At 43.1% G+C, this 25,666-nt stretch overlaps 1 protein-coding gene across 7 annotated transcripts in view; it reads left to right on the forward strand.

Moving 5' to 3' along the window:
• LOC137652425 (F-box/LRR-repeat protein 2-like) overlaps positions 1–25,666 on the forward strand; it is an 83,500-nt gene that overhangs the window by 694 nt on the left and 57,140 nt on the right. For 6 of the 7 annotated variants that reach the window (XM_068385834.1, XM_068385835.1, XM_068385829.1 and 3 more), the window contains exons 2-3: positions 572–712; positions 10,593–10,784. In XM_068385834.1, the coding sequence (XP_068241935.1) occupies positions 686–712; positions 10,593–10,784 (219 nt within the window). In that variant the 5' untranslated portion in view covers positions 572–685. Of the gene's footprint in view, positions 1–571; positions 713–10,592; positions 10,785–24,189; positions 24,371–25,666 lie in introns of all 7 variants that reach the window. The other variant, XM_068385833.1, reaches the window with a different exon arrangement.

The raw sequence follows: 25,666 nt of genomic DNA on the forward strand, positions 1-25,666 counted from the left end.
CTATATCGCTAAGAATATGACAGTCTAAGGAAAGTCGCAGGGGGTGTTAGCCCCTTTTTGGGTAAGTAGTTAAGGACACAGCTTGTAGGTTAGGTTAGGTTGAAGTTTAGGTTAGATGGTGTTCTACGCACATGTCCCTGTCCATTGCTATACAAAGGCTCCGGTTTAAATACTAAATGCCACAATTGATATTTTTAGTTTATTTAAAAAAAAAAACTGTATGAATATTTGTACAATCATAAGCAGTGTGAATGAAATAAATGCTATATGGTATTTACATTGAGTTGATTTGTCCATCTTACTCTTCATGAATGCCATTTATTCTTTGCATTGCAGTGGTCATTGTAACATATAAAGGCTTTAGGTAGTTGTAAATACTTGCTATCAGAAAATCTATGATACAGTACTTTTAAGTTGTAAAATACTTGTTTTAGGAATAGAACTTACCTGGCAGTTATATATATATAGCCATAGTCTCTGACTTTAGCTGCTAGGTAAGTATTCACAAAACTTTGTTTTATCATAAAAACTCCATTTTTCAAACATAACTGATTCACATATTCATTTGCAGGTTGGGGGATATTTGATATCTAAATGAAAGTCAATAATAGAGTATTCATGTCAATATAATGTAGATGTCGATGGTGTGTCACCCAACTAGAGCTGTGGGCCATCATTCTCCATTATGTCTATCAATAGTCTCCCTTATGAGGTAAGATGGATTTGTTAATAATGTTTAACCAAGCCTATTTAAGTATTTGTGAAAGCTATTCCATGATTTTACATACTTATATTGCTTATTAATGAATGAAATACTTACTGTATTCCATAATTTAATACTCTATATTACTATCCTCTGTATGCTTTGACTCTTATATAGTTTTAATTCAGTCAGTTTATGTCTACTTAATAGTTCATTTGTTTCCACTCAAATCCAAACCTTTGTCCTATAGAAGGAGTATGCTTTCAGCATAGCAGGAACTCAACTATAAAAGTATATGACTGAGTGTCAGCAGTTACTGGTGTTTAGAGGGAAGCCCCATCACACCACACTGAGTAGCCACTTTGTTATCAGCCTCCTAAGATTGTACATGTACTTTTGGACTATTGACTGGCTTTTTTATTCTCTCTCTCTTTTTATTTTTATTTTTTTTTAGATAAATATTGGCAATTGTTTGTTTGCTAGTGATATAAATGAAGGAGAAAGGTTAAGCACTTTGCTCAGTACCTGTAGCCAACTGACAGTTGTCTGTGCAACCTGCCAATATGCACTTTCTTGTTCCTTTGTTACAGTATTCCTGTTGCTGTTTATTCCCTTACGGGTGAGAAGTTTCTACTGCAATTAAAAGAGAGAGGTGTTTTCCTTCTTATCGTCAGCGTCTTTCTGTGTCCGGATGTAGAGATGTATCACATTGGGGTGTTGTCTCTTCATAGAGTTTCTAGGATCTCTTTCCTCAGAGTGCTGTTGCTGTCGGCCGGAAGCCACACAACTTTGTTTCTTCACTCACTGCCAGTCCGCTTGGAAGGGCTCTGCTTTTCCTTTTCACTTTATGAATAAATTTCCAAACTGATGGATAGGAGTACAGTACATTGTATATACATAACTCCTACTGTTTCTCTACCTGTGGGAGAGACAGTGTTGCTTCAGGAGTCTTTGTGATTCTCTTCTCTGAAGACGAAGATAAGACGACCCTGAGAAACTATGAGACAGTGCAGAGAACACTTGAGAGTGCTCTTTCATCTAATCACATACTGCCAGTGGATGGATGGACTAAGTCCTAAAGACTGATCAGTAGGAGTTACTTTTGCATGATTCCTACTGTTTCTCTCCCTGTTGGAGAGATAGTGGTACCTGTTCACTCTCTTACGCGAGTGAGCCCTCAAGGAAGGATAAAACACAATCTCTTTAGGCACTCTCCATTACCTCTGTCCTCACCTTCTGACATACAGTACATTTGCCTTCTAGTAAGATTACAAAGTCAATTTGTTCTTTCATGTAATACAGTCAGCCCTCCATCTTTGCGGTTTCATTTATTCGCAGTTCGGAGGTCTGTGTAATATTTAAAGTTTCGAGTACTGTACCCACAGTTAGGACTGCTACGTGCAGCCTGACATTATCAAACCATCCATATTTCTTTACACCCGTCCTTTGCTTCTTTTCCTTCCCTGCACAACATAATGATGAAAACCAAACAAATATACTTTACAGCCAACACATGTAAACCACACGTATTTAGTGATAAACCCTTTGCACAGAAATTCTAATGATAAAAATGATTAAAATATATTCATACATACAGCATGTTTAAGTAATATGCATGATGAGAAATATAAATTTGCATTACAGTTGTAAAAAAAGATTCTCTCTCTCTTGCTATGAAAAGTGTAGATTGTGAAATTGGATTATCGTTACAGTAATGTATTGATTATTATATGCTTTAAGAAATATTTATTATTTTAATAATTGTTATTTCAATGAATAAAAATAATGAAATTAGAACTTATATAGAATTTACGATGATAGGTAACTTCCTCATTTGTTAAGGAAAAAATTTGCACTTTTCTTAAAAGCAAGCTTTTTAGAATTACCATGACATGAAATAGGATCGATTATACTAAACTCAAATTTTAATGTAGTGTAAAGCACCACAGTCAAACAGGAGAAGAAATTTCCTTGTATTGGCAGCAAGTTTTTTTTTTTTTTTTTGTGACTGCTGGTTTATAGTGCATTCTTGTTTTCACAAATTTAAAAGGAATGAAAAGCAGAGCAGAACATTTCATGTCCTTAGCTTATACTATATTTAAAGAGATTTCTTAAAGAAAAAAAGTTAAATTTTTTCCTTTAATGACCAATTCCAGCTCGTACTGACACAATATTCTCCTAATTAAAGGACAAGGGTTTGTATAATGCATAGAACTTCTTCGTCTGTTGATTGCCTAGAGCTTTCTCTGGACAGAGGCTTTTTGACAGTGTCATAGCCCCCTTGCATAGGAACAAGGAACACTTTGAAACCGATATTTCTTTGTTTCATTTATATATTAAGAATTTTTACGTAAATATCTAAATACAGAATGCCTAAAGCGTAAAATTTTCAATATTAAACTTACCCGATAATCATGTAGCTGTCAACTCCGTTGCCCGACAGAATTCTATGGAGGGATACGCCAGCTATCACAATACTAGAAGGGGGTGTACTTACCAGCGCCACCTGTGGCCAGGTACTCAAGTACTTCTTGTTGACACCTCCTCAATTATTCCTCTGTCGTGCTTCCGGCAAGACGTTCTGGGATACGCTTATGGTCTTCGAGTATTTTCACGGCTAATTGGTGAAGTATTCTCTCAGATTAACGGCTGTCGCTTTACTGGAAACCTTCTTATATTAGCTAGATAGCTTTTATATAGTCCTGATTAACGGTTAACTAATTTTTGCTTGATTTTGGAACCCCCTTTGACTTACTCTTTGGATTCAAGATGTCTGACATTTCGCAAGCTCCCTCCCATAGACGATGTAGGTCTTGCAATAGGCGTATTCCGAAGGCCTCGGTAGATCCTCACACCGCTTGTTCTGACTGTAGGGACAGACCCTGTCAGTTAGAAAATCGATGTGAGGAATGCGCCGGACTTTCGGAATTGGAATTTGTCCGTCTTTTGAAATATTCTACTAAGTTAGAGAGAGGTAGAGTTAGGAGGAGTTCTTCTCACTCTTCACTGTTTTCCTCACCTCATGATCCCCTACCTTTTCCTACCCCTGTAGTGGCTACCCCCGAACCTACTGTTTGCCCTCCGCCTGATATGTCTGTTGTTTTGCGTGCTATTCAGGCCTTAGGCGATAAAGTAGAGTCAGTGGTAAGTGACCATAAGTCTCTGATGGCCGAAGTAAAGGAACTTAAGGTCAAGAGTGCAGTGGGTGGAATTAGTGCCAGTGCTGTGACGAGTGCTAGTGTCAGTGCAGTGCCAAGTGCTAGTGTCAGTGCCAGTGTGGTGCGTGAGGATATTTCTGTGCGAGCCAGTCGTCCTCCCAGTCCGGGACCTCTTGCAAGCTCCCAAGCCCAGGGGAGAAGCAATGTCGAAGGGCATAAGGGTTCGGCAGGCCTTGTTAGGCGCACAGAAGTATCCTCGGTGGTTGCGGGCGTGTCTTCCAAAGACCGTCACTCCCACCTGCAGACGATTGAGCCCGTCTTTATCTCGTCCGCTGATCAACTGTCTGGGAAGAAACGTTGGTCTCAGGTCTCGAGACCGCTTAAACGCAGAGTCCAGTCCGCGAGTGCTCAGCCAGGTTGCAGTCATTGGCTCAGCTCTGACTCGCCTCAGTCATCTGTCGACTGCACTCCGCCCAAGAGGAGTAAGGTTCTGCCACAACAGAGCTCGACTGTTAAGGCTTTTCCTCAGTCTGCTGTCGTTTCTGCCGATCCCAAGTGGACTCTTCTTCAGTCCATGCAAGCACAGCTTTCGGACTTGATGCGTGAGTGTCGGGCTGAGAGTGTTGCGCCTCCGCCTCCGCCTACACTCCCTCCGCCGCCTGCGTTCGCTCCGCCTGCGCTCGCTCCGCCTGCGCTCGCTCCGCCTGATCGCAGTACCTGCCAGGCGTACGATGTTGAGCCACATTCTGAGTTTGCTGTTCCCAGTGGTGTTCAGCCTCCGCCTTCGTTAAGGCAACCTTTGCTATGGGATCAGGAGGATTATACCTCTCTTCCTCCGCCTCCCCTTGCTGCTCCACCAGTGGTGCAACTCTCGGTTTAGGTACAACAACCTCTCCCGTCCATGAGTCAGTCTCCTCAGCTCTCGCTGCAGCGAGCTCAACCCTCCACCAGGCAAGCACCACTACACCTTGGCCTTGCGCCTCAGGAGCCTCAGCTTGCGAGACATTTAACTTGTTCTGCGCAGCCTCAACCTCATCATGCTCCGCTCATACCACAGGAACAGGAACTTGCTACTCCGCTTCCTCCAACCGCTCAGCAAGCGCTATCCTTGGGTTCAACCACTCATGCTAGGAGTCAGCCTCCTCCACCCATGCGCCTTCCTTCTGCTTCGTCTGTTATTCAGCCTTTGCAGTCTGAGCCTCAGGTTTTCCCTCAACAGACACTTGAAGAGGAAACCACTAATATTGTTCCTTCTCGTTCTGACTCTGCGGTTCAGCATTCTTGTCCGATCTCTTCGCTACACTCTGGTGATGAGGCTTCGGATGATGAGGAGGCACACCTGGATCCCTCATCACATGTGGATGAATCCAAGCTTTCTCCACAGTCTATTGATTTTCGTAAGGTCTTGGCTCTACTTAGGGAGGTTTACCCAGACCTCTTTGTCTCTGCTATTCCCCGCTCTCCACCATATGAGTTTTCGCTGGGCGTACAACAAGCTAAGTCCACCTATACTAAGCTAGTCCTAGCTAGATCCTCTAAGAGGGCTTTAAGGATCTTAGGGGAATGGCTGCAGTCTAAGCAACACCTTGGCAAGACTTCCTTCATGTTCCCTCCAACGAAGCTCACTTCGAAAGCGAGCGTTTGGTATGCCACAGGGGAAGCACCAGGCTTGGGAGTACCTGCCTCTGCCCAGGCTGACTTCTCAAGTCTGGTAGACTCGCCTCGGAGAACTGCTATGAGGCGCTCTAAGGTTTGTTGGACCTTCTCAGACCTGGATCACTTACTGAAAGGAATGTTTAGAGCATTTGAAATGTTCAACTTTCTCGACTGGTGCCTGGGGGCCCTCAGCAAGAAGACCTCTCCTGCGGACAAAGATTCTGCCATGCTATTAATGTCCTGCATGGATAAGGCCATTAGAGATGGATCGGGTGAGCTAGCGTCGATGTTTGTATCAGGGGTGTTGAAGAAAAGGGAACAACTGTGTACCTTCCTTTCCGCCAGCATTACACCTTGCCAACGGTCACAACTCCTTTTTGCTCCGCTCTCGAAGTTCCTCTTCCCCGAAGAGCTGGTTAAGGACTTGTCTGCTGCCCTGATACAAAAAGATACACACGATCTTGTAGCCTCATCGGCTCGTAAGTCTAAGGTTGCTACCTCAGTCCCCAAGACTTATCGCTCCCCAGTGGCTGATACCCCTGCTACGAGGTTCATACCGCCCTTTCGTGGTAGAGCCCCCAGCCGAGGAAGCTCCCGTCCAGACTCTCACAGGAGCAAGTCTAGGAAAGGATCCAGGACATCTAAAGGAAAAAACTGACTCTCCGCATCTCCAGACAGCAGTAGGAGCCAGACTCAAGATCTTCTGGCGAGCCTGGGAGAAGAGAGGTGCAGACGCCCAGTCTGTCAGTTGGCTGAGGAACGGTTACAGGATTCCATTCTGCCTCAAACCACCTCTGACCACATCGCCCATCAACCTCTCTCCCAACTACAAAGAAGAGGACAAGAGGCTAGCATTGCACCAGGAGGTGTCGCTACTTGTGCAGAAGAAGGCAGTGGTTATAGTCCGGGACCATCAATCCCCGGGCTTCTACAACCGTCTCTTTCTTGTGGCCAAGAAGACAGGAGGTTGGAGACCGGTGCTGGACGTCAGCGCTCTCAACGAGTATGTCACCAAGCAGACGTTCACGATGGAGACGACCAAGTCGGTCTTAGCAGCGGTCAGACAGGAGGACTGGATGGTCTCGTTGGACTTGAAAGATGCATACTTTCACGTTCCTATTCATCCAGACTCCCAACCTTTCCTGAGATTCGTTTTTGGAAAGGTTGTCTACCAATTCCAAGCCCTGTGTTTTGGCCTAAGCACAGCTCCTATGGTCTTTACTCTTCTGATGAGGAATATAGCAAAATTCCTACACTTGTCGAACATCAGAGCCTCCCTCTACCTAGACGACTGGCTGTTGAGAGCCTCCACGAGTCGTCGTTGTCTGGAGAATCTCAATTGGACTTTAGACTTAATCAGAGACCTAGGTCTATTAGTCAATATAGAGAAGTCTCAACTCATTCCCTCCCAATCCATTGTGTACCTGGGAATGGAGATTCGGAGTCAGGATTTTCGGGCTTTTCCATCGGCCCCCAGGATAAGCCAGGCCCTAGAGTGCATCATGAGCATGCTGAAGAGGAGCAGTTGCTCAGTGAGACAGTGGATGAGTCTCACAGGGACCCTCTCATCACTGGCCCTGTTTGTCGAGCTAGGGAGACTCCACCTCCGCCCTCTTCAATTCCATCTTGCAGCTCATTGGGACAAGGGTTCGACTCTCGAAGCAGTCTCTATCCCTATCAACCAAGAGATGAAGACCACTCTCCTGTGGTGGAAGCACAACCTCCTTCTCAGGGAGGGTCTATCGTTGGCCATTCAGACCCCCAATCTTCATCTCTTCTCAGATGCATCGGACTCGGGCTGGGGTGCAACCTTGGACGGACGGGAATGCTCGGGAACGTGGAACGAGGAACAAGGTTTACTCCACATCAACTGCAAGGAGCTGCTAGCAGTTCATCTAGCCCTGTTGAACTTCAAGTCCCTCCTGCTAGGCAAAGTGGTGGAGGTGAACTCAGACAATACCACAGCCTTGGCTTACATCTCCAAGCAAGGAGGGACCCATTCGAGGAGCCTATACGAGATCGCAAGGGACCTCCTCATTTGGTCAAGAGGTCTAAACCTTACTCTGGTCACGAGGTTCATTCAGGGCGATATGAACGTCTCAGCGGATCGCCTAAGCAGAAGGAATCAGGTCATTCCCACGGAATGGACCCTCCACAAGAGTGTGTGCAACAGACTTTGGACCTTGTGGGGTCAACCTACCATAGATCTGTTTGCCACCTCCATAACCAAGAGACTTCCGCTGTATTGTTCCCCTGTTCCAGACCCTGCAGCAGTTCATGTGGATGCTTTTCTACTGAACTGGTCCCATCTCGACCTGTACGCATTCCCACCGTTCAAGATAATAAACAAAGTTCTGCAGAAATTCGTCTCGCACGAAGGGACACGGCTGACGCTGGTTGCTCCCCTTTGGCCTGCAAGAGAATGGTTCACAGAGGTACTTCAATGGCTAGTCGACTTCCCCAGGACTCTACCTCTAAGAGTGGACCTTCTACGTCAACCTCACGTAGACAGGTTGCACCCAAACCTCCACGCTCTTCGGCTGACTGCCTTCAGACTGTCGAAAGATTCGCTAGAGCTAGAGGCTTTTCGAAGGAGGCAGCCAGTGCGATTGCCAGAGCAAGAAGGGTTTCCACTCGTAGAGTCTACCAGTCTAAGTGGGAGGTCTTCCGAAGCTGGTGTAGAGCCAATTCAATATCCTCCACCAATACCTCTGTGACCCAAATAGCTGACTTCCTTCTACATCTTAGGAATGAGAGATCCCTTTCAGCACCTACGATTAAAGGATATAGGAGTATGTTGGCTTCAGTTCTCCGCCACAGAGGTTTGGTCCTGTCTTCAAACAAGGACCTTCAAGACATTCTTAAGTCTTTTGAGACGTCTAAAGAACGTCGTCTTTCCACTCCAGGCTGGAATCTAGACGTAGTCTTAAGGTTCCTTATGTCATCTAGGTTCGAACCTCTCCAGTCAGCTTCCTTCAAGGACCTTACCCTCAAGACTCTTTTTCTCGTTTGCCTTGCAACAGCTAAGAGAGTCAGTGAGGTTCATGCCTTCAGCAAGAACATTGGTTTCACAACCGAATCTGCAACATGTTCTTTTCAGCTTGGATTCCTAGCAAAGAACGAACTTCCTTCACGTCCTTGGCCTAGATCGTTCGAAATACCTAGCCTCTCCAACATGGTAGGTAACGAACTAGAGAGAGTTCTTTGCCCTGTCAGAGCTCTCAAATATTATCTTAAGAGGTCTAAACCTATTCGAGGACAGTCAGAAGCTTTATGGTGTGCCATCAAGAAACCTTCGAGACCCATATCCAAGAATGGGCTTTCGTATTATATAAGGCTTCTGATCAGAGAAGCACATTCTCACTTAAAGGAGGAAGACCTTGCATTGCTGAAGGTAAGGACCCACGAAGTAAGAGCCGTAGCTACTTCGATGGCCTTTAATAAAAACCGTTCTCTGCAGAGCATAATGGATGCAACCTATTGGAGGAGCAAGTCAGTGTTTGCATCATTTTATCTGAAAGATGTCCAGTCTCTTTACGAGAACTGCTACACCCTGGGACCATTCGTAGCAGCGAGTGCAGTAGTAGGTGAGGGCTCAGCCACTACATTCCCTTAATCCCATAACCTTTTTTAACCTTTCTCTTGAATACTTTTATTGTTGTTTTTATGGTTGTTACGGTAGGCTAAGAAGCCTTCCGCATCCTTTGATTTGGCGGGTGGTCTATTCATTCTTGAGAAGCGCCTGGGTTAAAGGTTTGGTAGAGGTCCTTTAGTAGGGGTTGCAACCCCGTGTACTTTGGCACCTTTGGGTTGATTCAGCCTCCAAGAGGAACGCTGCGCTCAGTAAGGAAGACGAACTTTAAATAAAGAGGCAGAGTAACGGTTCTATTCGACTTCCTTACCAGGTACTTATTATTTCATTGTTATTTGAGATAACTGTTATATGAAATATGGGATACTTAGCTATCCTTTAATCTTGTACACTGGTTTTCACCCACCTCCCTGGGTGTGAATCAGCTACATGATTATCGGGTAAGTTTAATATTGAAAAATGTTATTTTTATTAGTAAAATAAATTTTTGAATATACTTACCCGATAATCATGATTTAATCGACCCTCCCTTCCTCCCCAGAGAGAACCAGTGGACCGAGGAATAATTGAGGAGGTGTCAACAAGAAGTACTTGAGTACCTGGCCACAGGTGGCGCTGGTAAGTACACCCCCTTCTAGTATTGTGATAGCTGGCGTATCCCTCCATAGAATTCTGTCGGGCAACGGAGTTGACAGCTACATGATTATCGGGTAAGTATATTCAAAAATTTATTTTACTAATAAAAATAACATTTCGACCTGAAAGTATGGAGACAAGAATATATTTTGCAACCAATGTCTTATCTGTGGGCATTTGGCACATGTTGCGCATATATTTCTGGATTTGAGGGAAGGGGCTCATCACTGCTTAGTAAATAACCCTGAAATATGTTTATGATTCCTGATGACCACCATTGTTGAGCAAAAACTACTGCTAAAAGCCCATACCTAATGCATACTAAAGTCTATTCAACTAATCTCTACAAAAAAATCTTTGAAGACTGATTTCTCAAAACATGAAATTCTCAAAGAAAAGTTGATACTTTTTAAATATTGATCAATTTTTATCATTGAAACTTAAAAAGATAGGGAATTTTGTAACTGACAATCTGTACATTCATTTTTTGAAGAAAAAAAAAAGAACCAACTTATGAAACATAGTCACCTTTGAAAGTGACTTATACATTTATAAAATAATACTGTACATAAATATTCTATAAAAGTTTCCAATGTACAACTTTTAGAGAATAAAATTCCCCTTTAAATGGTTTTTGAATAAAACAAAATTGAGAAACAAAAAAGTAGTTGAAGTTTGAATCAACAATCCTAAATATAATTGTTTTAATGGGGCTGATTCACACCCCTTATATTAATAGGTAACTTTTGCCTCATGACAGAAAATAGACAGTAGTTAATACAGTACTTGCTATCCAACATGCAAAAGCAGTAGATTTGAATTTTTATGAAGACTTGTCTTTTTCCAGGTTCTTTCAGGTATATTTTATTACCTTGGAGTAAGTGACCTTTTGGCTGCTTCAAGTGTATGCAAGCAATGGCGAGAAGCCGCAGCAAGCCTTCTTTCCAAACGGGTTACCATCATGATAACAGATGATGCCGCTCCAGCTGTAGAGACCTTTTTAGCATCATCCATTGTTTATCAAAATTGGGTGTTTAAGGTATGTATAATACACAGAAATACAGTTTTTGTATATGCATTAATTTTTTTACTTCTGTTATATTCATATTTTGTTTTATTATCAGTGTTTATGTTTGTTCATGGTTTATGTGAAATATGAAATTACCTTAGGTTCAACTAATGTATTTTTGAAATTCATGGAGTTTTATTTGCTTGAATAAAGTACAGTTTTATTTGTTTGAATAAAGTATAGTTTAGAATTTACTTGCATCGGTGTCAGGTATTGCTAATTGTTGATAATAATTCTAGGTAAATTGAGAATGCCTCTGATTCAGTATTATAAGATTCCCTTTTGAAACTGGTTCAGTAATCAATTGCACATCCCTTTTCAATTCAAGGAAAGGTGATAATTAAAGGGTAGAGATTGAATTTACTGTAGTTTCTTTTGTTCCTATGCTTATACAAACCTCATGTCCCTTAAAATAGGGAATGTCTTCAGCACAAGCTGGAATAGCTATTGAAATTATTAACAAGGTAGTCAGCAACGTGTGTGGTCGAGTACCTGCCCATTCTCTTGTCAAAATTTTTTAGTTTTGTCTTTGGGTGTGACTAGTATGGATGTACAGTATGTACTGTTGCAACCTATCCAAAGGGGTTCATTCTTTTTCTTGTTTCTTACAGAAAGTTGTTTGTTTGGATTCGTGCTATTTATGGATGCTTCTCAATTTAATAAATGCGGGGGAAAGGGTGATGTTGCAACTTATTGTAAGATCAGCAGTTAACCCACACTTTTCCTGTACTTCTTGTAGGGGGCATATCTGTTAGCAATCATTAGCATGTGTGGATTGCAGATCATGGCCTCCAGTTCAGTGGCAGGTTAATACTTTGAGGAGGAAGAAGAAGGCCAAGTCATATCTGGTGTCATCCTTGACAAATGCCCAAAATGATGCCAGTGAAGCTTTATAGCTCCTTTCTCTCCTCCTCATTTAGTTCACCTGTTGCTGAGGCTTCTGTGCATACACTCTTGGCTATGTCCCGATGAGAATGAGGCATGGAGCGGGGAGAACCTGGATCTGCATCAGCGAGTTATTCAAGCTTTGGTGGAGTTGGAGTTTCTCCAGTGACTGCTGCACACCAGTAGGTGCAGGAAGCTCTCTTGTTGCCATGCAGACACAGTTTATAGGATCAGAGTGGTCCCTACATCCTTGTGTAGCGAAAAGTCTTCTTGCCTTGTGTTGATCACTGGAAATTGACCTGTTTGCCATACTGCTAAAAAGGAAGTTCCCAGAGTTTTGTATACCAATTCTATTCCTATGGGAACTGTTCAAATGTTCCTTCCAACACTCTTGGAATTACTTGGATTCCTACACTTCTCATGCATTTAGCCTGATTCGCCAGTTGATCAACCGAGTGTTGATCACACCAGTCCTCCAGGTGGCCACATATTGAGTGGCATTCCAGTCTGTTAGTACTTCTAGTTGAGGTCCCAAATGAACTACTACCTCAGTGAAACACTTCTCTGTCCGCGGCAACTTCAGAAGTACCAACAATCGGTAAAGTTGCTTTTATTTCATGGTTGGAGATTATCCAGCATCTGGACTGCTTAGATGTTTGGATGCCTATAACGGTCCTATGCAGATGTCTACCAGAGAAAGCAGACTATCTTTTTCAATTTGTGTCATTGAAGGGGTATTTTTCAATATTAAACTTACCCGATAATCATGTAGCTGTCAACTCCGTTGCCCGACAGAATTCTATGGAGGGATACGCCAGCTATCACAATACTAGAAGGGGGTGTACTTACCAGCGCCACCTGTGGCCAGGTACTATAGTACTTCTTGTTGACACCTCCTCAATTTTTCCTCTGTCGTGCTTCTGGCAAGACGTTCTGGGATACGCTTATGATCTTCGAGTATTTTCACGGCTAATTGGTGAAGTATTCTCTCAGATTTCGGCTGTCGCTTTACTGGAAACCTTCTTATATTAGCTAGATAGCTTTTATATAGTCCTGATTAATGGTTAACGATCTTTTGCTTGATTTTGGAACCCCCCTTGGCTAACTCTTTGGATTCAAGATGTCTGACATTTCGCAAGCCCCCTCCCATAGACGATGTAGGTCTTGTAATAGGATTATTCCGAAGGCCTCGGTAGATCCTCACACCGCTTGTTCTGACTGTAGGGACAGGCCCTGTCAGTTAGAAAATCGATGTGAGGAATGCGCCGGACTTTCGGAACTTGAATTTGTCCGTCTTTTGAAATATTCAACTAAGTTAGAGAGAGGTAGAGTTAGGAGGAGTTCTTCTCACTCTTCAACCTACTATTTGCCCTCCGCCTGATATGTCTGTTGTTTTGCGTGCTATTCAGGCCTTAGGCGATAAAGTAGAGTCAGTGGTAAGTGATCATAAGTCTCTTATGGCCGAAGTCAAGGAACTTAAGGTCAAGAGTGCAGTGGGTGGAATTAGTGCCAGTGCTGTGACGAGTGCTAGTGTCAGTGCAGTGCCAAGTGCTTGTGTTAGTGCCAGTGTGGTGCGTGAGGATACTTCTGTGCGAGCCAGTCGTCCTCCCAGTCCGGGACCTCTTGCAAGCTCCCAAGCCCAGGGGAGAAGCAATGTCGAAGGGCATAAGGGTTAGGCAGGCCTTGTTCGGCGCACAGAAGTATCCTCGGTGGTTGCGGGCGTGTCTTTCAAAGACCGTCACTCCCACCTGCAGACGATTGAGCCCGTTTTTTTCTCGTCCGCTGATCAACTGTCAGGGAAGAAACGTTGGACTCAGGTCTCGAGACCACTTAAACGCAGAGTCCAGTCCGCGAGTGCTCAGCCAGGCTGCAGTCATTGGCTCAGCTCTGACTCGCCGCAGTCATCAGTCGACTGCACTCCGCCCAAGAGGAGTAAGGTTCTGCCACAACAGAGCTCGACTGTTAAGGCTTTACCTCAGCCTACTGTAGTTTCTGCCGACCCCAAGTGGACTCTACTACAGTCCATGCAAGCACAGCTTTCGGACTTGATGCGTGAGTGTCGGGCTGAGAGTGTTGCGCCTCCGCCTCCGCCTGCACTCCCTCCGCCTGCCCTCGCTCCGCCTGCGCTCGCTCCGCCTGATCGCAGTACCACCTGCCAGGCGTACGATGTTGAGCCACGTTCTGAGTTTGCTGTTCCCAGTGGTGTTCAGCCTCCGCCTTCCTTAAGGCAACCTTTACAATGGGATCAGGAGGATTATACCTCTCTTCCTCCGCCTCCACTTGCTGCTCCACCAGTGATGCAACACTCGGTTGAGGTACAACAACCTCTCCCGTCCATGAGTCAGTCTCCTCAGCTCTCGCTGCAGCGAGCTCAACCCTCCACCAGGCAAGCACCACTACACCTTGGCCTTGCGCCTCAGGAGCCTCAGCTTGCGAGACATTTACCTTGTTCTGCGCAGCCTCTACTTCATCGCGCTCCGCTCACACCACAGGAACAGGAACTTGCTACTCCGCTTCCGCCAACCGCTCAGCAAGCGCAACCCTTGGGTTCAACCACTCATGCTAGGAGTCAGCCTCCTCCACCCATGCGCCTTCCTTCTGCTTCGTCTTTTGTTCAGCCTTTGCAGTCTGAGCCGCAGGTTTTCCCTCAACAGATACTTGAAGAGGAAACCACTAATATTGTTCCTACTCGTTCTGACTCTGCTGTTCAGCATTCTTGTCCGATCTCTTCGCTACACTCTGGTGATGAGGCTTCTGATGATGAGGCGGCACACCTGGATCCCTCGTCAGACGTGGATGAATCCAAGCCTTCTCCACAGTCTATTGACTTTCGTAAGGTCTTGGCTCTGCTTAGGGAGGTTTACCCAGACCACTTTGTCTCTGCTATTCCCCGCTCTCCGCCATCTGAGTTTTCGCTGGGCATTCAGCAAGCTAAGTCCACCTATACTAAGCTAGTACTAGCAAGGTCCTCTAAGAGAGCGTTAAGGATCTTAGGGGAGTGGCTGCAGACTAAGCAACACCTTGGCAAAACTTCTTTCATGTTTCCTCCGACTAAGCTCACTTCGAAAGCGAGCGTTTGGTATGCCACAGGAGAAGCACCAGGCTTGGGAGTACCTGCCTCTGCCCAGGCTGACTTCTCAAGTCTGGTAGACTCGCCTCGGAGAACTGCAATGAGGCGCTCTAAGGTTTGCTGGACCTTCTCAGACCTTGATCACTTACTGAAGGGCGTATTTAGAGCATTTGAGATGTTCAACTTTCTAGACTGGTGCCTGGGAGCCCTCAGCAAGAAGACCTCTCCTGCGGACAAGGATTCTGCCATGCTATTAATGTCCTGCATGGATAAGGCCATTAGAGATGGATCTGGTGAGCTTGCGTCGATGTTTGTATCAGGGGTTTTGAAGAAAAGGGAACAGCTGTGTACCTTCCTTTCCTCCAGCATTACACCTTGTCAAAGGTCACAACTCCTTTTCGCTCCGCTCTCGAAGTTCGTCTTCCCCGAAGAGCTGGTTAAGGACTTGTCTGCTGCCCTGATACAAAAGGACACACACGATCTTGTAGCCTCATCGGCTCGTAAGTCTAAGGTTGCTACCTCAGTCCCCAGGACTTATCGCTCCCCAGTGGCTGATACCCCTGCTACGAGGTTCATACCGCCCTTTCGTGGTAGAGCCCCCAGCCGAGGAAGCTCCCGTCCAGACTCTTCCAGGAGCAAGTCTAGGAAAGGCTCCAAGACCTCTAAAGGAAAAAACTGACTCTCCGCATCTCCAGACAGCAGTAGGAGCCAGACTCAAGATCTTCTGGCAAGCCTGGGAAAAGAGAGGTGCAGACGCCCAGTCTGTCAGTTGGCTGAGGGACGGTTACAGGATTCCATTCTGCCTAAAACCTCCTCTGACCACATCTCCCATCAACCTCTCTCCCAACTACAAAGAAGAGGACAAGAGGCTAGCATTGCACCAGGAGGTGTCGCTTCTTGTGCAGAAGAAGGCAGTGGTTATAGTCCGGGACCATCAATCCCCGGGCTTCTACAACGGTCTCTTTCTAGTGGCCAAGAAGACAGGAGGTTGGAGACCGGTGCTGGACGTCAGCGCGCTCAACGCGTATGTCACCAAGCAGACGTTCACGATGGAGACGACGAAGTCGGTCCTAGCAGCGGTCAGGCAGGAGGACTGGATGGTCTCGTTGGACTTGAAAGATGCCTACTTTCACGTTCCTATTCATCCAGACTCCCAACCTTTCCTGAGATTCGTTTTTGGAAAGGTTGTCTACCAATTCCAAGCCCTGTGTTTTGGCCTAAGCACAGCTCCTATGGTGTTCACTCATCTGATGAGGAATATAGCAAAATTCCTCCACTTATCGGACATCAGAGCCTCCCTCTACTTAGACGACTGGCTGTTGAGAGCCTCCACGAGTCGTCGCTGTCTGGAGAGTCTCAACTGGACTTTGGACTTAATCAGAGAACTGGGTCTGGTAGTCAACATAGAAAAGTCTCAGCTCATTCCCTCCCAATCCATTGTGTACCTGGGAATGGAGATTCGGAGTCAGGATTTTCGGGCTTTTCCATCGGCCCCCAGGATAAGCCAAGCCCTAGAGTGCATCATGAGCATGATGAAGAGGAGCAGTTGCTCGGTGAGACAGTGGATGAGTCTCACAGGGACCCTTTCATCACTGGCCCTGTTCGTCGAACTAGGGAGACTCCACCTCCGCCCTCTTCAATTCCATCTTGCAGCTCATTGGGACAAGGGTTCGACTCTCGAAGCAGTCTCTATCCCAATCACCCAAGAGATGAAGACCACTCTCCTGTGGTGGAAGAACAATCTCCTTCTCAGGGAGGGCCTATCGTTGGCTATTCAGACCCCCAATCTTCATCTCTTCTCAGATGCATCGGACTCGGGCTGGGGTGCGACCTTGAACGGACGGGAATGCTCGGGAACATGGAACGAGGAACAGGGAATGCTCCACATCAACTGCAAGGAGCTACTAGCAGTTCATTTAGCCCTGCTGAACTTCAAGTCCCTCCTGCTAGGCAAAGTGGTGGAGGTGAACTCAGACAACACCACAGCCTTGGCTTACATCTCCAAGCAAGGAGGGACCCATTCGAGGAGCCTATACGAGATCGCAAGGGACCTCCTCATTTGGTCAAGAGGTCTAAACCTCACTCTGGTCACGAGGTTCATTCAGGGCAATATGAACGTCTCAGCAGATCGCCTAAGCAGAAGGAATCAGGTCATTCCCACGGAATGGACCCTCCACAAGAGTGTGTGCAACAGACTTTGGACCTTGTGGGGTCAACCTACCATAGATCTGTTTGCCACCTCCATAACCAAGAGACTTCCGCTGTACTGTTCCCCTGTTCCAGACCCTGCAGCAGTTCATGTGGATGCTTTTCTACTGAACTGGTCCCATCTCGACCTTTACGCATTCCCACCGTTCAAGATAATAAACAAAGTTCTGCAGAAATTCATATCGCACGAAGGGACACGGCTGACGCTGGTTGCTCCCCTTTGGCCTGCAAGAGAATGGTTCACAGAGGTACTTCAATGGCTAGTCGACATCCCCAGGACTCTACCTCTAAGAGTGGACCTTCTACGTCAACCTCACGTAGACAGGTTGCACCCAAACCTCCACGCTCTTCGGCTGACTGCCTTCAGACTGTCGAAAGATTCGCTAGAGCTAGAGGCTTTTCGAAGGAGGCAGCCAGTGCGATTGCCAGAGCAAGAAGGGTTTCCACTCGTAGAGTCTACCAATCTAAGTGGGAAGTCTTCCGGAGCTGGTGTAGAGCCAATTCAATATCCTCTACCAATACCTCTGTGACCCAAATAGCTGACTTCCTTCTACATCTTAGGAATGAGAGATCCCTTTCAGCCCCTACGATTAAAGGGTATAGGAGTATGTTGGCTTCAGTTCTCCGCCACAGAGGTTTGGACCTTTCTTCCAACAAGGACCTTCAAGACATCCTTAAGTCTTTTGAGACGTCTAAAGAGCGTCGTCTATCCACTCCAGGCTGGAACCTAGACGTAGTCTTAAGGTTCCTTATGTCACCTAGGTTCGAACCTCTCCAGTCAGCTTCCTTCAAGGACCTTACCCTCAAGACTCTTTTTCTCGTCTGCCTTGCAACAGCTAAGAGAGTCAGTGAGGTTCATGCCTTCAGCAAGAACATTGGTTTCACGACCGAATCTGCAACATGTTCTTTTCAGCTCGGATTCCTAGCAAAGAACGAACTTCCTTCACGTCCTTGGCCTAGATCGTTTGAAATACCTAGCCTCTCCAACATGGTAGGTAACGAACTAGAGAGAGTTCTTTGCCCTGTCAGAGCTCTCAAGTATTATCTTAAGAGGTCTAAACCTATTCGAGGACAGTCAGAAGCCTTATGGTGTGCCATCAAGAAACCTTCGAGGCCCATGTCCAAGAACGGGGTTTCGTATTATATAAGGCTTCTGATTAGAGAAGCCCATTCTCACTTAAAGGAGGAAGACCTTGCATTGCTGAAGGTAAGGACCCACGAAGTAAGAGCCGTAGCTACTTCGATGGCCTTTAATAAAAACCGTTCTCTGCAGAGCATAATGGATGCAACCTATTGGAGGAGCAAGTCAGTGTTTGCATCATTTTATCTTAAAGATGTCCAGTCTCTTTACGAGAACTGCTACACCCTGGGACCATTCGTAGCAGCGAGTGCAGTAGTAGGTGAGGGCTCAGCCACTACATTCCCTTAATCCCATAACCTTTTTTAACCTTTCTCTTGAATGCTTTTATTGTTGTTTTTATGGTTGTTACGGTAGGCTAAGAAGCCTTCCGCATCCTTTTGATTTGGCGGGTGGTCTATTCATTCTTGAGAAGCGCCTGGGTTAGAGGTTTTGTAGAGGTCCTTTAGTAGGGGTTGCAACCCTATATACTTTAGCACCTTTGGGTTGATTCAGCCTCCAAGAGGAACGCTGCGCTCAGTAAGGAAGACGAACTTAAAAAAGAGGCAGAGTAACGGTTCAATTCGACTTCCTTACCAGGTACTTATTATTTCATTGTTATTTGAGATAACTGTTATATGAAATATGGGATACTTAGCTATCCTTTAATCTTGTACACTGGTTTTCACCCACCCCCCTGGGTGTGAATCAGCTACATGATTATCGGGTAAGTTTAATATTGAAAAATGTTATTTTTATTAATAAAATAAATTTTTGAATATACTTACCCGATAATCATGATTTAATCGACCCTCCCTTCCTCCCCATAGAGAACCAGTGGACCGAGGAAAAATTGAGGAGGTGTCAACAAGAAGTACTATAGTACCTGGCCACAGGTGGCGCTGGTAAGTACACCCCCTTCTAGTATTGTGATAGCTGGCGTATCCCTCCATAGAATTCTGTCGGGCAACGGAGTTGACAGCTACATGATTATCGGGTAAGTATATTCAAAAATTTATTTTATTAATAAAAATAACATTTTTCTTATCAGAGCATCTCTAGTGCAGATTGCAGACTTTCTTGTCTTCCTTCTCTGAGAGGAGCACCTCTTAGTTATGGTTGTAAAAGACTACTACTCAGCCTTGAGTACATTTTTGACTGAAGGACATAGACCTATCCTCCACGTGGAGTAGTTTATACTTGTGAGGAGCTTCGAGCAGTCTTACCCACCCTGGTACCTGAGGTCTTGGAAGTGACACGTAATCCATGTTCTCAGGGCTCTTACACATACCCCCATATAAGCCCTTGAAAAGGTTGTCAGATAGAGAACAGACTCTCAAAATAGTTTTTTTGCTAGCCTTATCATCAGCAAAAAGTAGGCAAGTTATATGGTCTCTTATATAATAACTCACGCTGAGGGTTGGAAGGTTCTTTTAATTTTGTGCCTGAGTTTGTACCCAGAACCTGTCAAGACCCAACCCCAAGTTCAAGATCGTCTCTATCTTCTCTATATGAAATGTCGAATGGTAATCGAGAGTACTGTAGATGCTTTTGTGTCCTGTGAGGGTTCTATGGTGCTGTCTGAAGAGGTCCTGACATCTCAGGCCCGAGTGCCAACCTCGCTTCATTTTGACTTGCAGAACGAAAAAAATAGTGTTAAAGAACACTCTCTCTTTCTGACTTAATGAGACAATACATAGAGTATATGGCCCAACTGCTAAAAGGTCGAGGTACCAGTTCTGACTAGAGCTCATGAAGCCTTCAAGAAGAATCTTCCAGTTGACCAGGTGATAAAGGCATGAGTTATAAAGTGCCAAACAACCTTTATAGCTTTTAACTTTAAGGAGTTTACCCATAAGTCCCACCACACTTGTTCTTGGTCCTTTATGGCTGCTCAAGTAATTCTGTAGGCAGCCCAGCTCCCACACTGCACAGAAAGCTTATTGTCTATGGTAACATTTCAAAATTAGTTTGGAATGAAAGGTGGAATGACTGATTCTTCTGCTTCCTCTTTCCTTTCTGTCACTTGTGGGTAAAGAAGTTGTACTGTTACCTCTGGATTGGACATTGTTGCTGATAAGCTACACTGCTGAGCACCATTCTTATTTGACTAGATCAATAAGGAATAGTTCTCCCCCATATTCTTTTCATGTGGGGGAGAATGGTGGGATGAATACCAAACCCATTGGTCATTTTACACTGGGTATCTCATTCCAGATTGCATCTCCCCTTTGTGGGTGAAGGATTCCTTCATTGACCTTTTACCAGGTACTTTTCAAGTAAAGTATAGGTCAGGCGCTAACAGCCTACTCATCCCTATGATGGGCAGATAGGGGGTGCTGTAGTAATTTCCCTCGTTTCTGTACGGGACTAGGGAAGAAAAAGAACCAACCAGTTCAGTTCAAAGGAGCCTTCCTACCCATCAGTCAGTGAGTGTCCCTATTTTAAAGGACGAAAGGTTAGTATGTATGCACGTAGGAACAAATAACAGATTTTAAAAATAATTTTCATTTTCCCATGCTATACATACACAAGTCCTTTAAAGATAAACTTTCTCCATCAACCACCCTTCACAGTCTTTGAGCCGAAGGTCAAAAGTGAAGAGTTTAACGAATTCAATGGTTGTTCTATATAGCACTAGAGATAGTCCCTATTTTAAAGGACTCGGCTTTTTATAGCTATGGAAAGTACAAATTACTTTTAAAATATGTTATTTTGTAAATAAATTATACAGGAACTTTTATGAGGTTGATGAAAGGATTTACTGTATATGAAAAATGGGATTTTAGTTCCAAGAAGCTTCAGCTTTGCAAACCTAATGTTAGGCAACTTCCAGTCAACAATATTTGCTATTAGTTGTACTGATTGGGGTTGAGACAAAAATAAAATGACTTCCATGTTAATTATAAGTCATTACAGAATTGCTATACAGTACTCATTATCCCTAGGAACAATTGAGTTAGTCATTACTCTTCAGAATGCATCAGAAATGGTAACCTTACAGTACTTCTAGGGAAACACATTGATTAAGCATGGCTCTTGCAAAAACTATTGGATACCAAGGAATTAATTTTTTGACTTTATTCATCCCCAAAACCAGTCTTAAATTGTGGAAGCATCAAGGTATGAGAAGTGAAGTTCACATTTTCAAGGTGCTTCTTTATGTTATGTTCATTAAAAAAATCAATACACTACCATTCCATACAGAAACTGTATTCATCTTGAATAGTGAAAGAGAGGTTATGTAACCGTATCTATTCGTATGAAACTCTCATGATGTTCATATTGCAGTACTTTAACTTTAAGCCTTGTTAACATCTACCCCCCCAAAAAAATTTCCCATACTCTCCCTTGCAAAATGCCTCCCCCTGTGGGAACCACCATCCCATCTGGCTGTTGATGGCAACTAACTTAGTCGATGACACGACCATTTACCTTTTGCTTCTCAGTTCATGTCGTTGCTGGTGTCTAATAAGATGTCCTTATATTGTCCTGCAATATAAATTGAAATTTGGTAGTTCATTTTTTAATGTAAACTTATTGCAGTTGCAGTGTTTCATATATGCATATGGAGGTATGTTGTTCACTCAATTCCCTCTTCTTTTGAAGTTACGTCGGCTGTTATTTTCCCTCGTTAATATGAAAATACTGTAGTAATTCTGGTTAATATAAAACATATTTTAGATTCACGCTGCATGGTATCTGAACTTCGAATGCACTTTAGTACTGTATTGTCTTTTCTGACTAATGAAAATTTAGTCAAATGCTTATTCAAAACTAATAAGTACTTAAACTATGGTTACAGTTGTGAGTTAGTTTTTTGTAATTATTTTAATGTTTAAAATGTTTTCTCCAGATTTCTTAGCAATAGATGTGCTGTTGTGTGTAGGAATTTGTTTTGAGTGGTCTTGATTCTTATTCTTTTTGTGTCTCATGTTAAAAATAATTATTTACTTTGTAGTTCCTCTGAGGAGTCCGTAGCCCTCGTGGTCCCCCTCTGATAGTATGTTTCATAATCAGCTTCAGAGTGTAAAAGAAAGCTTACTTTTCGTTCAGGGGAACCCGGAGAAGGCTAGGCTTATAAGACTGAGGTTAATGTCTTTTGAATTCCCACCTTCGATGAATTAATTTCATAATGGTGGGAGGCCATTAGGACTCCCTTCTAGAAGGCCTTATGCAATAAAGCCAAAGGGAATAGTAGAACTTTAGGTCTATAATGGTAATTCTCATTTTCTGATAAGGAATGTTTTTCCCTCTTTTTATCTGGCTTGGGGAAGACTCCAACCAGTTCAGTGGGTTTCTGCCTTGATGAAGTTCTGTCGAATACCTCCAGTCCCCAACCTCCCCTTGATCAATAACAAGATTCTGTAGTTGAAATTTTGGATTTGGTTAGAAGAAATTATCTATGCAGGCTGTAAAGGTTTAGACTGAACCCAAGAAGCTGGTCATGAAGTACTGTATCTTCATGTAATTTATCTTCAGGGTTGAGAATATATCCAGGCATTATACTTTTGAATTCCCTATGATTATCAGAATGGATTAAGGTAATAATGTAGCTTTTCTAAAGGTTATCTTTTAAAATTTTTAAATGTCTCACAAATATAACGGTTTTCTTGTTACCATTACCAGATGGGCTATTAATATTAGTACTGTATCAGATAGATGTCTTGTTAGACTGCAAGTTGGTTTCTGTAATAAGATGTGGAGCGTTCTTATTTCCGAACCATTTATTTTTTACACTCGATATTAGATTCTGTACCACGTACCCTCTTTTGGGGAGGGAAGGGGTGTTATGTCAGAGAGATATAAGTTATATGATAAAAAGACGGATATATATTGTGTAAAAGCCTTAATTGGTTTGTAAATTTAGATTTTGTCATTTTTCCTAAAATGACATTTTGATTTTAGTTAAAGAGTTCAGTGACAAGGTCACACAGCGAGTTTGTTTCAAGTCACTGGATGAGCTTAAAGGTATAGTTTCACGAAATGGAAGTTCCGTTACTTCTCTTTGTGTGGGAAAGTTTTAGGAAGGATTTACTGCTCTGCAGAATGGTTCCCTTTTAGACTTGATAAGGGTCAGTTTGACATATATAGGACAAGAAGAATGAAGATACTTATGAAAAAATGTGTCAAGTTACAGATACCATAAATAGATGAAAATTTACCTTTTGAAAGGAATACAAAGTTATCCAGAAAAGGCTTGAAATGGTAGAGTTTTTGTCAATCTTTTTTGTAGGGATGACAGTGGCTTAATAGTTAACATGGTTGGTCTTTGCAAGGCTTCATCTAAAAGAGGCCTGGTTTCAATAAAGTTACTGAGCATGAAATGCAGTGGTAATTGTGAGATATATGGCAAATAAAATACCTTTAGTTTTTTCAATGAGAAAGCTCAAGGCCTTATTTATCATAAGTTATTGAGTTTACATGAGGATGGGATTGGTTACCTTTAAAATTAATCTCAAACGGTGGTTAAATCTGTTAATCCGGATTGTTACTTTTCCGGTTTTTTCTGTCACCATCCCACCTCCATAAGTATGTGGGATTCACTAATATGAACACCAGGGGAGTTCCATGAAAAACAGCAGAATTTTAATAAAAATGTTTATTTTTATACTCACCTGATGTTCATTTGCATGCCTCCCTCCTCCCCACTAATCAGTGATGTCAAGAGACTAATGATTGGGTTTACAACTTTTAGAGCTTAAAAGCAATCGGTAAATGGTTGTGTCGTTAACTAAGTTAGTGGCTATCCATGGCCAGATGGTGTTGTGGTTCCTGCAGGGGATGGTATTTTGCAGGGGGAGAGAATGGAAAATTTATCATTTGGGATAGACATCGGCACAGGTTTGACTACAAGCAATATGAACATCATGCAAGTATAAGAAAGAAAAAAAAGTATCATTAAATGTCTGTTGCTTTGCAATGTCATACTGGAACATGAAGTAAATTATGGTATTTAATTGGATTTCAGATGTATTATGAAGGATATTCATTCATAAATGTTACCATCACTGGAATACAGCTCAGTGACTAATTTTTGGGATGTAGCCTACATACAGTATGAGTAAATGTTAAAAATATGATTGCATTGACAGGAAGTTGATTTGACTATGAATGAGATGTGCAGAAAATGGATGGAATCCATAGGTGGCACAGTAAAGTCATTAGGCTTACACAGCACTGGCATGAGTGAGGATGATTTTGTATCTGTCTTGTCTGCATGCACCAGACTCCAAGTTCTCAACTTGAATGGTGCTCGGAGCTTATTTAGGGAGGGTTAGTTGTTTGTGTTCACATGAATATTGTAGGTTAAATGGCATAGAATAATAGGCTTCTGTAAAAGTTATTCCTATCCTTTTCTCTTGGGACTGCAAAGTTCTCTTATCCAAACCCTAAAATGTTTATATTAATATACATATATTTATTAAGAGTTAATCTATACTGCAGCAACTTAATGTTCTGTTTCCCCCAAGGAGGTGGATATTCAATTTCAAGGTGCATTTAAAAGGGTGTGGAAAGTGCAAGCACCCTGCATACGTAGTTTTGGGTTCTTTAACTCAGCCCTGAGTGAGGAGGGTTTTGCAGCCCTGATTTCTTATTGTTGTAATCTACGCACGCTCTATATTGGTTCAAGGCATCTTTTTAGGTCAGGTAGGTTAGTGTACAGTATAGATTTCAAATTGTATTGTAGAGAGTTGTTAATAGTAGATAATAGTGGTTCTTGTATTGTGCTGTTGTAGGCTTGTATGAGTACTGCATTAGATAAAGCTTAAATACAGTAGGCATAAATTGCAATTCTAGTTTTAATAAATTATTCAATGTACAGATTAATACCTCATTAGTAGACTTGTGTGGAAACTAAAAGGTACAGTATCTTCAAGCATATTTCTTCTGGTAGCACTCACTTGGTACTTGAAATCATTTCTGTTTGTACAAAGGCCACAAAGTTTTATAACATGGGCAAGAATTCTTCAGATCTACCGTACAGGAGAAGGATATCTTTGGATCTACTGTAAAAGATTAAAAAACAGAATCACACTGTATTTCTGTCCCCAAAAGTACTGTATACCAATTGGCTTTGGATTTTGTATTTTCTGTAAATTTAGTACATTGCACACAACTCGCTTATATTGTTATTTCCATGTTCAGTTGCTGAGATTTCCTTCTTTGAGAAAAACGTCCAGTTTTCATGTCGGGTATTTCCAGTTTACTGCAGATTGATTTTACAGTACTGTACTTCAAAACAATTGATTACTGTCTGTAGAAAGGAAGGTGAAGACCATAATTCTTCTTTTATGTCTTTTTTAATTCTGAGAAAAATAATATTGATAATGTTTGTCTAGAATATTCTTTTAAAAATAGCCTTTATCTACTGTAATTTCATGTGTGGTGGTCATTAACAACAGTATGCAATTGTCAGTACAATTTAAATTTTGAATTTTCCTCTCGTAAAAATATTCCTGATATCTATTGTGGTATCCTCCAGGGTTATTAATTGTCGACAATATGCCTTTCTCAGTACAGTTTAGATTGTACTAAATGCTCTTTTCAGCTACGTTTTGTCTCCAGCTG

The sequence above is a fragment of the Palaemon carinicauda genome, chromosome 13 (genome assembly GCF_036898095.1).
Source record: "Palaemon carinicauda isolate YSFRI2023 chromosome 13, ASM3689809v2, whole genome shotgun sequence".
NCBI classification, from domain to species: domain Eukaryota; kingdom Metazoa; phylum Arthropoda; class Malacostraca; order Decapoda; family Palaemonidae; genus Palaemon; species Palaemon carinicauda.